General features: G+C 46.0%; 1 protein-coding gene across 1 annotated transcript in view; it reads right to left on the bottom strand.

The window, feature by feature from the left end:
- The window catches only part of APBB1IP (amyloid beta precursor protein binding family B member 1 interacting protein), a 107,116-nt gene that overhangs the window by 45,353 nt on the left and 47,749 nt on the right, over nucleotides 1-14,014 (bottom strand). Inside the window, exons 4-6 of the mRNA XM_054017026.1 lie at nucleotides 10,245-10,537; nucleotides 6,679-6,756; nucleotides 1,844-2,003 (exon numbers count right to left, since the gene is read on the bottom strand). Coding sequence (XP_053873001.1) covers nucleotides 1,844-2,003; nucleotides 6,679-6,756; nucleotides 10,245-10,537 — 531 coding nt within the window. The remainder of the gene's footprint in view (nucleotides 1-1,843; nucleotides 2,004-6,678; nucleotides 6,757-10,244; nucleotides 10,538-14,014) is intronic.

Here is a 14,014-nt window from a genome sequence, read left to right as displayed (position 1 = left end):
TTGAAGAGAATTAACGAAATCTTTCTGCCACAGTATTTTTCACACCAGCGGAAACAGAAGACCTCGTGACACATACTGCTCCACCCTACCCAAAATACCTTTCTACAAATGAATAAACTTTATATCCAGCTCATTTGGTCCAGAAGATAGGGCAGGGCAGTGAGATTCAGGAGACTTCAACACTATTCCTGCCTCTGCCACTAACCTGCTGTATGACCTTGGGCAAGTCATTTTCCCTGCCAGTTTCTGTCCTTCTACTTAGATTGTAAGATCTTAAGTGCCAAAAATGATGGGGCTCTAAATACAGCTGGAACTTCTGATTGCTACGATACAACAAATAATTTCTATTTCTTTAAAATGTCTGAACACCAACCCCAATTTCTTCCCCTGTGATTTCCCCTATATCCTCTGCCTCTGGCTGTAAGACAGGGGATTCAAAATGGCATTTCAGATCATATAAAACACACACAGGTAAATGCCATGGTCCAATGGTTACAGTGGTTCAGGAAAGAATTTGGCCCTATGCTATCCAGTGTTCAAGGATTTCTATCCAGGTTAGACCAGACCAGAGAGAGCAACTTCCCAAAGCAAGGAAACACACTAAAATTATTCAAAGTGATGTCTGTGCCATTTCTTGCACCATTTCCAGTCTCTCTTTAGTTCAGATAAGCAGGTACAGGAGATGGTGGCAATATTGCTTCATGTATCATCTTAATGGGGTAGAAAGAGTAGATAGGCAATTACTGTATCTGCCACTCCCACCAGTAGATGAATATCTCCATGTTCAGAGGCATCCAGACTCTTTTCTAACCATTCACCACATCTGATTTATATTGTAGAAGGATAATTATTCCTGGGACTTTTTGGTCATGAGCTTGATGTTACCTTTCTTAGCACGTTTTCAAATCTGCATTGGGATATTATGGCCAGGTGAGTTTATACATTTACCGTTCTAAGGGCCATTTTCAGTTTGCAATTTCTCCAGACCAGTGCCGCACAGGGAGAAGGTCATGGCAGTATTTCTTTCTTCATTAATATATTTTGAACATGGCCCAGAGACAGACATTTGTGATAGTCCAGAGGGAAAGAACCTTCCATCCCATTCAGGCCTCGAGGCCTCTTTGAAACCACATTGATCAAATTGTACCAAACAGCATGTGAATTCTTACCCAGCTGTCCCCTAGGGGCTCAGAAACCAGCCGTAGCAGGCATGTTACTCCTTGGGTCATGAGGCACCACCAGCTGAGTGGCAGCCCTACTGAAGAAGAGGAGCACTATAGCGTACATGACCTGTATGTAAAAAGCAGCCACAGGTGAAGCACACCAGAAATGACTGACATGCTGCTCAGAAATGTTTGCTTAATTACAGCACTAGTTGGCCCAAACAAGATCACTCTGGCCAATAGCACTCCACCACTGTACTCTCTCTTCTAAGACTTTAGCTGGGGTTTTTTGTATAATCATTCAACTGGTTCATTTTGTGTGTGGGTAAAATTTGAATAATGAAAACGGCCATTAACAGGGAGTCTCCATGGTCTGCTGCCCTGAGGGGTGGGAGATACATTCCCCCAGAGTGACAGAGGCTCAGTACATCACCACACCACAAAGTTCCACCTACAGGGTGGACTGGTACTTTCTGCATCACTTTGACAGCAGGCAGTGCTCACATCCCTACAATTCAGACAGACTGCTTCAACAGTGATGCCTCCAACACAGAAAGAGCCCATAAATGGATACTCAGGCAGGAAAAACTCAGAAGTATAGTCTCACTTTTAATAATTATCAGTACCGTAGAACAAACATATTATACGCTCAGAGAGCCTCTCTGCCCTATGAAACTTACCAATTTGTAGTTCTGGGTATATTTCATACAGACACCAATCCACATTGCAGTCACAGTGGGTCTTCTCAAAGAGGTTGTCTAAAACATCTCGTGCCACCTGTCGTTCATCCACCATCAGGGACTTACTACTGTTATCATTCATGTGCACCTTGACGACAAGCTGAGTACAGAGTCATATAGAGTCAGTTAATTTCAGCAGAGAATAAAAAGTTAGGCTGGTCAAGAATCTGCTAAAACAGATAAGAAAGATTAAGGCTGAAGGTTATTACTGATTCAAAGGCACCACGTACTACACTGAACTAGGAGAATAATATATCTTGGGAGCGTTTACATTCTGTTGGCGCCAAAGAAAAAGATCTGTTGTAAAAAAAGAAAAATTAAACTTTGTATTGGGTGTAATTCAAGGAAAGGTGAAATAGTTCACAGAGAGATCGCAGAATTTCAACTCTGCCTCTCTGAAGTCTAGTAGATGTACAATGAAGGAAAATGCTAGGCAGAGTAGCCAAGTACAAAGTGCTCTTAATGAAGGCTAGAAAGAAATGGTTACTTATGGAACTGTCATTCTTCAAGATACGATGAAGATATGTATTCCACTTGGGTGTGGATTTGCCTAGTAGTACCTATAGAGGAGCGGTGTTCATGCCGCATTGCCATAGTCCATTCCCTGGCTATGAAAGGTTGTACTGCCTCGACCCCCGTCAATTCCTTCGCACTAAACACACACAGAGGATGGAGGGTGGACTGTGGAATACACATCTGCACCGCATCTTGAAGAATCAGGTTCAGTAAGTAACCATTGCTTTTTCTTTAAGAAGATGCAGCCATGTATTCCACTTAGGTGACTCACAAGCAGTACCCACCCCAGGAGACAGGGCTCAGAGTCTACCCAAACAAAGATGCCCTACCAAAACTTGCATCCACCGTGGAAGATGCGGTAATGACATACTGGTTCATAAATGTATGTATGGACAACCATGTAGCCGCCCTACCAATGTCCAGTAGTGAGAGGTTACTTAGGAACGCTACTGCTGTTGCTTGCGCTCTAATAGAATGAGCTTGCACCTGCTGGGAGGGGGAGGGGGGACGTAGCCAAAGCTATCTCATATGCAGTCTTGATACAGGATTTCATCCATTTAAAGATCGTCTGTGAAGAGAGTACTTGACATGGTCATATGATCTGCATATGAGGCAAAGAGAGGCAAAGCACGAAACGGTTTAGTCCTGTCCAGATAGAAGGCTAGAAATCTTTCTACCCATCAGATCCATTTATTCAGTGTCCTTACCCTTGGTAGTGCACTTAAACCTGCCCTGCTGGGCTCTATTGTTCACTGAGGTTACAACTAGAGAATCTGGGGATGGATGGGAGTAAAAGCTCTCAGATCCCTGCACTAGAATGAAGGAGCACTTCTCCATGCACTTTGCTGCAAGTGGTACCAAAGCCAGTGTGCTCCAGCAGGCTCAAGGAGCACAGCCATCAGAGACCAAGATGTAGGCAGTCGGGCCTAGTAGTCAGAGCAGGAGTCAGGTCTAGTGGGCAGAGCAGGCATCCAGGTTAGGGAACGAAGACAAGGGTCAGCACCAGAGTCAACTGCCAGTTACCAGAGCCATTGGGGTAAAGCCAGTGTCACGGTCAGAAGTCAGAAGCCAGGATCAGAGCCAGGACTGGTAGCTGAAGATCGGAGGTGAGGCGTAAGGGCAGGAGGAGAGATAAGGATCAAGCACAGAACAGGAGCATGGTGGAAACAGGAGTGAAGGCGGCGGTAAGGAGGGAGCCAGGAGCACAGCAGGAACCAGGAACAGGGTTGGGTGCAAGAGGCAGGCAGAAGCAGGGTCCAATGCAGCCACAACAGGAAAGCACCTGTTCTTCCTCCTGGCTTAAATAGCATAGTTGGACCAATCAGCTGAGCCGGGCGATCCTCCAATCAGAACTCCCATGGGTGGTGCCTTGGCTGGGGCTACAGCCCTATCAGTTCTCAGCCCACCAGGTTTCAGTAGCCATTGGGTGAAGGCCAGGATGTGGCAGCTGTCTAGAGACTCCCAGGCCTGAGTTCAAGACCCAGGACATTACATCATCATTAATAGGGAGGGCAACACCCCCAGTGGCAGATGGCTGCAGGATATCCAGTAATTTGTGGGTGTTCTTCTGCAGGAACTCTGCTTGGATACCTAGAGAAAAATCCACATGCCACAAAAAGTCCTGGTATGCCCTGAAATCCTCCAGAACCAAAGGGAAGGAAGAGCCAGGCAGCGCCGAATCATCAGGGGATAAAGACGAAGCAGTTAATTGTGCCGGAGCCAGATTTTGCTCTTTGACTGACTGACCTGGACAGGATGACTCTGGAGGTGCTGCAAGGGGAAGGCTCCCCAGTGTCTGGGCCTGAATCAGATCAATGGTCACCACCACAGATGTGCCCGGAGATCTCGGCTTAGACAGTGAGACGAGGAGCATCCCATGGAGGCCACTAGTAAGGATAGGGCATTGGTGACCACTAGGAGCCAAGTCAAGGGCTCCCACCCTGACCGAGAGATGAGCGCCAATCCTGGTACCCATAGCACTCCATGAATGGCCCCGATGCAGGTCAAGTGATGGAGAATGAGAGAAGAACGGCATCCAGGTTGGGATCTAAGAGTCCCAGGCTTCAGAGGGTAAAGGTGGAGCTAGCCCCAAGGTTGCGACCAACTGTTCTGACTTGTCCATAGCCCAGAATGACGAGGGAGTTGGTGCCAATGGAGGAAATGGTACTGGTGGCATCGAGTACACCTTCGTTGTTTCTGGTACCGCACCAGCGTTGATCCCAAAGTGTAAGGGACTGGGGCGTAGGCAGTATTGCCTACTGGTCACAACTGGGCTGAGGTCTGCCCACCAAGGACAGTAGTTGCCGAGCAGGAGTTTGAGGAATCGCATGAGTCAGAGTCAGGCTGGAGTCGAAGACCGGAGATCAAACAAAGTCTGGTGTTTCAGCAAATTGCAGTCTGTGTGATTGCCCAGACAACTTCCTCGGGCAACCGTTGGGGTTAAAGAGGGTGTTTGGCCAATCAGAGGGCTGCTGGTCACAACTGGGCTGAGGTCTGCCCACCAAGGACAGTAGTTGCCGAGCAGGAGTTTGAGGAAGTGACAGAGTGTCACTGTCACAGCTCTAAGCCACAGGATGTTTAACAGCCTCTTTTTAGAAATGAAAGAAGATTCTCTCTCTCTCTCGAATTTTGTTTTAATTTTCCTTAAACTTCATAGTATGACACTAATTACAGCACAGATGGTATTTAGCAATAGGAAGACCATCACCGTCTAACTTCTAAAATACCCTGACTTTAAATATTTAATATCTTGCAAAAAAACCAAAAGATGCAAAATAAATTGTTTGCCCAACCAGACATCACTTATTATGCAGGTAAAAGGGATAAGATGGGCTAGGATGAACCTTTTAATGAGGAAATCTCTGAGAAGATTTCCCTAGGGAAATTTCCCTTAATGACACGTGTCCTCTGGAGAGAGTGTGTGTGTCTCTGTGGGAATTGTTTCAACTTAGACACCCCAAAATTCATAGGAGACCTGCACTATGTGTCCAGAGGCCCTTTGGCTCTGGTCTCTGGCAGCCTCCTCCCCTCATGCCTTACTCAGACTGGATTGTGAGGGTACAACGCTGAACAGTGCAGCTCCTGTTGAGTTCAACTGGAATTGTAGGTGCTCCTGAGGGGTCGGCCCCTTGCTGTACTGCCTATACCTCAAAGTGCCTTGAGCGGATTTAGCAATGCAACTCCATTGGTGCGATCTGGCTAAATCCATACACACTGCTTTGGAAAAGTACAGGTTAAAATTTTTGGTATCAGCTTAGGGTGATTGAATAATATTTGATCATAGATTCCAATTCCTTAAAACAGATTATAAGGATACTGGGCTTTGTCCAGATCTTGGAACTAAGAGTTATAACCTTTCTCAGTTCTGTTAGAGGTAGAGTGATAGAATATTGTTCCTCCAGTACCTGATGTAAACTACGAGTACAAGATAGTGTTAAATGTACATTTTAAAATGTACAAAAAATAAAGGAAGGATATGAAGACTAACATTATAAATAATGTATTACAATGAACTCTGACATACATACATATATACACATAGACACTGTGACAGACCCAGACCAGTGGGGTACAGGAGTCTGGTAGAGGGCAAATATACTGGTCACTGGATGAGTACTTTTCTGTTCCCTGAGTGACCAGAGCAGGGGCTGCACTAGAGTAATCAGGAACCTGCTAGAACCCGTTAAGGCAGGCAGGCTAATTAGGACACCTGGAGCCAATTAAGAAGCTGCTAGAATCAATTAAGGCAGGCTAATCAGGGCACCTGGGTTTTAAAAAGGAGATCACTTCAGTTTGTGGTGTGAGTGTGAGGAACTGGGAGCAAGAGGCACAAGGAGCTGAGAGTAAGAGGGTGTGCTGCTGGAGGACTGAGGAGCACAAGCATTATCAAACACCAGGAGGAAGGTCCTGTGATGAGAATAAGGAAGGTGTTTGGAGGAGGCCATGGGGAAGTAGCCCAGGGAGTTGTAGCTGTCATGCAGCTGTTACAGGAGGCACTATAGACAGCTGTAGTCCACAGGGCCCTGGGCTGGAACCCGGAGTAGAGGGTGGGCCCGGGTTCCCCCCAAACCTCCCAATTGACCTGGACTATGGGTTCTTCCAGAGGGGAACGTCTCTGGGCTGTTCCCCAACCCACATGGTGAATCTCTGAGGCAAGAAAATCTGCCAGTAAGCGCAGGACCCACCAAGATAGAGGAGGAACTTTGTCACAACACATTCAGTTGTATATTAAGTTAGAATTTCAATATTTTAAGTCCTACCTTTTTAACCTTCGCTTCCTTCAGTTTTTCCAATGCAAGTTTAATCTTGTCGGTTTTTGCTTGTGTCTCTAGTTCTTCCTGAAATAACAGCAAGATATTCAAAGGCTCTCTGTTAAATAAATGAGCAAAGTGCCATGTTTCTATGCAAATAGCTGTTCATAGTTATTTAGACCTACATCACAAGGCCTATCAAGGGAAACTTTATTGGCACAGGTGCCAGCTACACTAAATCAATGGACACTGATGGCTTAGCCCCTGTTTGCCCAAAACTTAATTCTGATTCACAAGACAAAGGCTCTCTGTTGCCCAGCCATGTATCTTTCACAGGATAGTGAGATGATTTGGGCAATGCCTCACAGATTGCTGTAGAACATGGAGACAGGTCTCCCCTATGCTCACATGGAGATAACTAACATACAATAGATGTGGCAGTAAGGTCTGAATTGAACTTGTAAAGGGAAAAAAAATGATTGCACCTCGGGGGGCAGTCTGGCGGCTGAATGACACAGCATTGTGGACAGTAGCATGGAATAGCAAACTTATTGCCTCTCAATTTATGACTTTTAGGGCTCAGAGAACAAGCATTTCCAGGATCATATTGACCACCTGGTTTGCAACCACATCATGCACAATTTGAATCCCAAGTCACTGTAACAGCTAGAAGTGCCTGTTTTCCTTTGTGGGGGATATAAAGATTATGACTGTTTCTCTCTGACATGGACTTTCCAACAGTTCTCCATGCCTTCGTCACCTCGCGAGTAGATTATTCTAATGTATCTTTATAAGGGGCTACACTTAGGTTGGTGACCACCTCTGACTTCTGAGATCATGGCTACTAATGCAACGCTGAGACCTCTGTTTACCTCAAGATCCTCTGCCAATTCCCCAAATTCAGGGCTGTCTCTCCTCAGTTTTTCCCCATTCTCCTTGCCCTCAGGGAAGAGTCTCTAGTTTGTACAGTCACTGGTGATATTTTCAAATGACCAGGGAGGAGTATAAAAATATTGCTCAGCCAATCTGCCCTGGAGAAAAATTCCTTCCCAACCCCAAATATGGCGATCAGCTAAACCCAGAGCATGTGGGAAAGAGTCACCAGCCAGACACCCAGGAAAGAATTCTCTGTACTAACTCAGATCTCACCCTATCTAGTGTCCCATCACAGGCCATTGGGCATATTTACTACTAATAGTCAAAGATCAATTAATTGCCAAAATTATGCTATCCCATCATACCATCCCCTCCATAAATTTATCAAGCTTAGTCTTGAAGCCAGATATGTCTTTTGCCTCCACTGCTCCCCTTGGAAGGCTATTCCAGAACTTCACTCCTCTGATGGTTAGAAACCTTTGTCTAATTTCAAGTCTAAACTTCCCGATGGCCTGTTTATATCCATTTGTTTTTGTGTCCACATTGGTACTGAGCTTAAATAACTCCTCTCCTTCCCTGGTATTTATCCCTCTCACATATTTATAGGGAGCAATCACATCTCCCCTCAGCCTTCTTTTGGTTAGGCTAAACAAGCCAAGTTCTGAGTCTCCTTTCATAAGACAGGTTTTCCATTCCTCGGATCATCCTAGTAGCCCTTCTCTGTACCTGTTCCAGTTTGAATTCATCCTTCTTAAACATGGGAGACGAGAACTGCACACAATATTCCAGATGAAGTCTCACCAGTGCCTTGTATAACAGTACTAACACCTCCTTATGTCTACTGGAAATATCTTGCCTGATGCATCCCAAGACTGCATTAGCTTTTTTCACAGCCATATCACATTGGTGGCTCATAGTCATCTTGTGATCAACCAATACTCCAAGGTCCTTCTCCTTCTCTGTTACTTCCAAGTGATGCGTCCCCAGTTTATAACAAAAATTCTTGTTATTAATCCCTAAATGCATGACCTTGCACTTTTCACTATTAAATTTCATCCTATTACTATTACTCAGAGTCCAGTTTACAAGGTCATCCAGATCTTCTTGTAGGATATCCTGGTCCCTCTCTGTATTGGCAATACCTCTCAGCTTTGTGTCATCCACAAACTTTATTAGCACACTCCCACTTTTTGTGCCAAGGTCAGTAATACAAAGATTAAATAAGATTGGTCCCAAAGCTGATCCCTGAGGAACTTCACTAGTAACCTCCTTCCAGCCTGACAGTTCACCTTTCAGTATGACCCATTGTAGTCTCCCCTTTAACCAGTTCCTTATCCACCTTTCAATTTTCATATTGATCCCCATCTTTTCCAATTTAGCTAATAATTCCCCACGAGGAACCATATCAAATGCCTTACTGAAATTGAGGTAAATTAGATCCACTGCGTTTCCTTTGTCTAAAAAATCTGTTACATTCTCAAAGAAGGAGCTCAGGTTGGTTTGGCACGATCTACCTTTTGTAAAACCATGTTGTATTTTGTCCCAATTACCATTGGCCTCAATGTCCTTAACTACTTTCTCCTTCAAAATTTTTTCCAAGACCTTGCATACTACAGATGTCAAACTAACAGGCCTGTAGTTATCCAGATCACTTTTTTTCCCTTTCTTAAAAATAGGAACTCTGTTAACAATTTTCCAGTCATACAGTACAACCCCTGAGTTTACAGATTCATTAAATTCTTGCTAATGGGCTTGCAATTTCATGTGCCAGTTCCTTTAATATTCTTGGATGAAGATTATCTGGGCCCCCCGATTTAGTTCCATTAAGCTGTTCGAGTTTGGCTTCTATCTCGGATGTGGTAATATCTACCTCCATATCCTCATTCCCATTGACCTAGAAGAGTGGAGGGAGATGGGGCAGAGCTGGGATTAGAATGCAGTCCTTTCTCGGTCTCAATCCCGTGTTCTACGGGACAATGCTGCAGTTTTACACAGTTGAGCAGGCCCTCCATAGGGCCAGAGGTCACACTAGCTGCTGAGCACAGGAGCCAAGGCAGTTGCAAGAAGCTGGCCAGAGCTGACAACAACCCTAGTATTGTACCATTAGTAGCAGCAGCCTGGACTGTAATTAATTAACCTGGGGCCTTCCCAAAAATCTAGGGACCTACACTCAAGATTTTCACAGACCCTAAATGCCAGTCGCAGGTGTCTATAAGGTGGGAGGAGCAGCATGAATACCTTACTCTCTACTAACAAACCAAAAAATCAGTGACAAGCTTCCTCTCCTAGTAATCAGTTTTCATTAATCGATGGCTGTTCAAATCTCTCACCATAAGGGCCAGAAACACTGAGATTCTCCTTTACAAGCCAGAATGCAATCATGGCCACAGGCTTTGTGGTCCCAAAGGCAACCTTTGCCTCTATATAGCAGCTATCAAAACTTTCCTAAACTCTACTAATGTGTATTCAACTATGAACAGTATCACTGGGGGCTATTTCATGCCAAGTTGGAATGGACTATAGCTATTGTTATTGCCTGCTCTATAATGGGCTTCTAACATTCAACAGTTTATGGTTGTTTTACTGCTAACATTTAAGTTCATTCATGGTTATTCTCTCTTGTTCCTACTCAAACAGCCTCTACACAATTACAGCACAAGGTATGGGGATGTTTGGTACAAGATCCCTTCAGTGCTTACCTGAGTGAGTGGTTCAGGAGGAGGCGGTGGTAGTGGGAGGTCGAAAACAGGATCTGGAGGTGGAGGGGGCAAGTCATCTTCAAAACGTCCAGTGGTGGTAACAGGGACATTTGATTTAGAACCATAAGAAGCAGCAGCACAAACACCTGTTGAAGGCTGAGTGACTTCACTTTGTGGGTAGTGAGAAGAAGTTTTCTGTGCTTGTACTGTCTTCTGTTCAACTTCACTTAGGTCTGCTACCAGATCAGCCATTAAAGCATCCAAGTCATTGTCCTCCAGTGCATTTAATGATTCTGTTAAGAAACGCCCCCCAGCCCCCAACCACAAAATACTTTAGAGAGTGGATGACATGAAAAACAGTTTGCACTCAGTTCAGTGAAAACTAAATTGTAGAGGAGGATGCTAATTGTAGAGGTTAAGGGAAAAGGGACAATTTTAAAGAGGGAGATTTTAATTTGGGTTCTACGGAAAAGGTGTTTTTTGGGGATAATTATTAAGCTGATCATGCTCAAGGATAGACTAGAAGGGAACTTTCCTTTCTAAAAGGACTGTATTAGTATTTTAGGCTTTGTCTACACTAGTGCTTTTGTCACAACTTTTGTTGGTCAGCGGTGTGAAAAAAACACCCCCTTGATCGACATAAGTTTCACCAACAAAAGCACCAGTGTGGACAGCACTATGTCGGCAGGAGATGCTCTCGCACCGATATAGCTACCGCCGCTCGTTGGGGGTGATTTAATTATGCTGACGGGAGAGCTCCCTCATGCTGGCATAGAATGGCTACACATGAGACCGGACAGCGGCAGAGCTGTGCTGCTGTAAGGTCCGTAGTGTAGAAAGCGACAGGGGCATGTGTGTGTCTGGAGCTCCAGACAAGAGGGCCTACAGACAGCAGGCCCTCATGTAATGAAGCAGCTGAGAACCAGCCCAGAGCCTGGGAGGGACAGAGCGCTGACTGGGGACGTCCAAGGACAGAAGTCAGGAGAAGCACTGTGCCAGGAAGGAATCACCTGAGAAGGACAAACCGGAGCCAGACCTAGCATCCCTGTCACCCAGAGCTGTACGGGGCCACGAGTAGTGCAGCTTGTGACCTTGCACTGGGATAAGGAGGGAGGCTGTACCTATTTAAGTGGGGAGGTTGTCGCTCTGTATGGGTTTGCAGAGAGTGGCAGACGAAGGCAACAGAGGCTTTTCTTGGGGAAGGTTTTACTGGAGCCAAAGTTGACCAGGAGTGCCCAGGACTCCCTGTTGGACTGGAACTCTGCCCAGGACTCCTGAACTCTGAGTCTAGACACCTTGCTCAGTGTCTATCCTTTTATATTGTGGTACCATTGGGCCCATGGGTTCTTGTGTTGAACGTAATCCTGTTTTACCACTCCCCCTATCTTCTCCCCCAGTTGTTTTTCTCCATTCATCCCTCTGTAAATAAATATTTCCCTTTCCCATATTAGCTGTACTAGCCCAGGGTGTGTGTGTTTATTCCAGATGGGTTTGGAACAGGTGCCTTGGGGGTGGAAGGGCGGTTCCCTGCTGTGTTCCAGCGCACACCTTTTGTTGGCCAGAGCTACCAGCAAAGCAGACTCCACCTTGGCCACCAGGGTGCTAGAGTTACACTTGGTGGCCTGTATGTGGACATGCAGTACACCCCACCCCCCATCATTATCCCTCTCTCCACAGTGCTCCCTCTGGACCAATCAGCACTTGCTTATACTTGGAACACCCTCTGCCTCAGGACCAGGTTTTAAAAGGACTGTGCTCCCTAAATCCCAAGGGGCTTATACAGGAGTAACTTCACTAAGTCCATGCAGTTACACAGGTGTCAAACCAGTGTTAGTGAGGGGAAATCAAGCTGCGAGGTTTTAAGCTATAAGAAAATAATATCTGAAAATCACATTCCTACATACTATATCAGTCATTATGCGATATGCGTCAGTAACTTACCACATATAATAATATACAGGGCTCTGAGGACCCGTTCAGTTAGCATTCAAATCATGCAATTTCTCTTTTAAGATATTTTACCAAAACAGATCTAAACATTCCACATTTGTTTTGTGTTTTCAACTCCGACACTTAAATGAGATAATTCTCTTAACTGAAGTTTTTTGCTGAGTCAGCAACCTTCTCCTATGATTGCTTAATGTAGGCCAGAGTTAAGAGATCCTGTGGGGAGATATTAGACAGAAAGATCTGGTTTTACCCAGTCCAGGAGCTAGCGAGTCTGGAAGAACTAGAGGGCTGTGTCTATGTACAGTTGTTTTGTAACAGGGTTGTCTGTCCCTTTTAAGGGCTAGGGGCAGGGAGCAGCCAGCCCTGTTCTGGAGGAAAGCCCAGCAGTCAGCTAATGACTGGATGTGATTCCCGTGAGGGCTCCAGCCCCATGAGGCTGGCTGGGACTAGGAGAGAGCTGAGAGTTAGAATGCTGCACGGATACAAATTTATATCCACAGATGTGGATATCTGCAGATAGAAATCAGTATCACCTGAACCGCAGGGCTCTCCTGGGAACCGCAGCGGTGAAAGAAGCAGAACAGGGGCTGCCGGTCCCAGGAGCCAGCACCCTGCACCGGCAGCTCCTCCCGTGCGACTGTACCACCCCAGCCCCACCCCCAGCTCCATCCTCTGGCCCGGCTGTACAGACCCAAGCCAGGAAACGCAGTCACACAGACAGCTGTTTAGAAGGGACGGGGGTGGGACTGGGGCTGGGGCTGGGGGTGGCACAGCCACATGGGAGACACTGCCGGTGCTGGGTGCTCCTGGGAGTGGCAGCCCCATGTTCTGCTCGTTTCGCCGCTGCAGTTCCTGGGAGAGCCCTGCAGTTCAGCGGATAGCGATTTCCTTCTGCAGATATCCACATCCACAGGTTTAAATGTGTATCCGTGAAGGGCTCTACTGAGCAGGGCTTTGGAGCTGTGCTCCGGCTCTGCTCCAGCTTCAGGCAAAAACCTGCAGCTCCACTGCTCCAGAGCTGCTCCACGCTCCAGCAGCGGGCTCCGCTCCAAAGCCCTGCTACTGAGAGTACACTTTCCTGTGGAGGCAGCGAAAGGTTGCAAGAGAGCAAATGCCCTGCGGACCCACCTCTCCCACAGCCCGGCGAGATCCTGACCCTTTAGTTACTGGAGGTCAGAGAGCCCCACAATCCCAGTCTAGAGCAAAACTGCTGCTTTTGTTATTATTCCATATTTCTTTTGTCTGTATATTGAAGAATAGGCAGGGCCCTGAAGAAATGTCTACAAATGGAACTGGGTATGGCTGAGTATTTCTCCCAGGCTGGCCCACTGTAGGGCCCCAATTCAAGGGAAGCACTTAAGCATGCCTCTGAACTGGGATGAATTTAAGCGTGTATTTAAGCCCTTTCCTAAAATGGGGCCTAAATTACTTCTAAACAAGTCCTATCTTTCTGTACTGTAATAATTAGGACATTTTTGTGACATACACATTAAAACAATATTCTAACCTATGTAGTTTCCAACACTCTCAAAGCTGTAGTCGTATTTATTAGTAATCTCTACTGAAAAAAGGACAGAGATACCCCAAAATACAGATTCCCTACCAGGGCCAAGCGCAAATGGCATTACACTGTCTTGTTTTCCTTTCATGGATTCCATCTGTCAGACTAACATTACCAGACTTAGTTTTCATTTTCATTAAACCAATGGTCCCCAACCTTTTCCAGGTGGCGGGTGCCGGACAACGAGCCACCAAGGACCGTGGCCGGCGGACAAGCATCCACCGAAATGCCGCCAAGAAGCGGCAAGGTCAAGAGGCAT

This window comes from Malaclemys terrapin, chromosome 2, assembly GCF_027887155.1.
Source record: "Malaclemys terrapin pileata isolate rMalTer1 chromosome 2, rMalTer1.hap1, whole genome shotgun sequence".
NCBI classification, from domain to species: Eukaryota; Metazoa; Chordata; order Testudines; family Emydidae; genus Malaclemys; species Malaclemys terrapin.
Note: the sequence above shows the minus strand (reverse complement) of the source record. Positions and strands in the feature narration are given on the sequence as shown.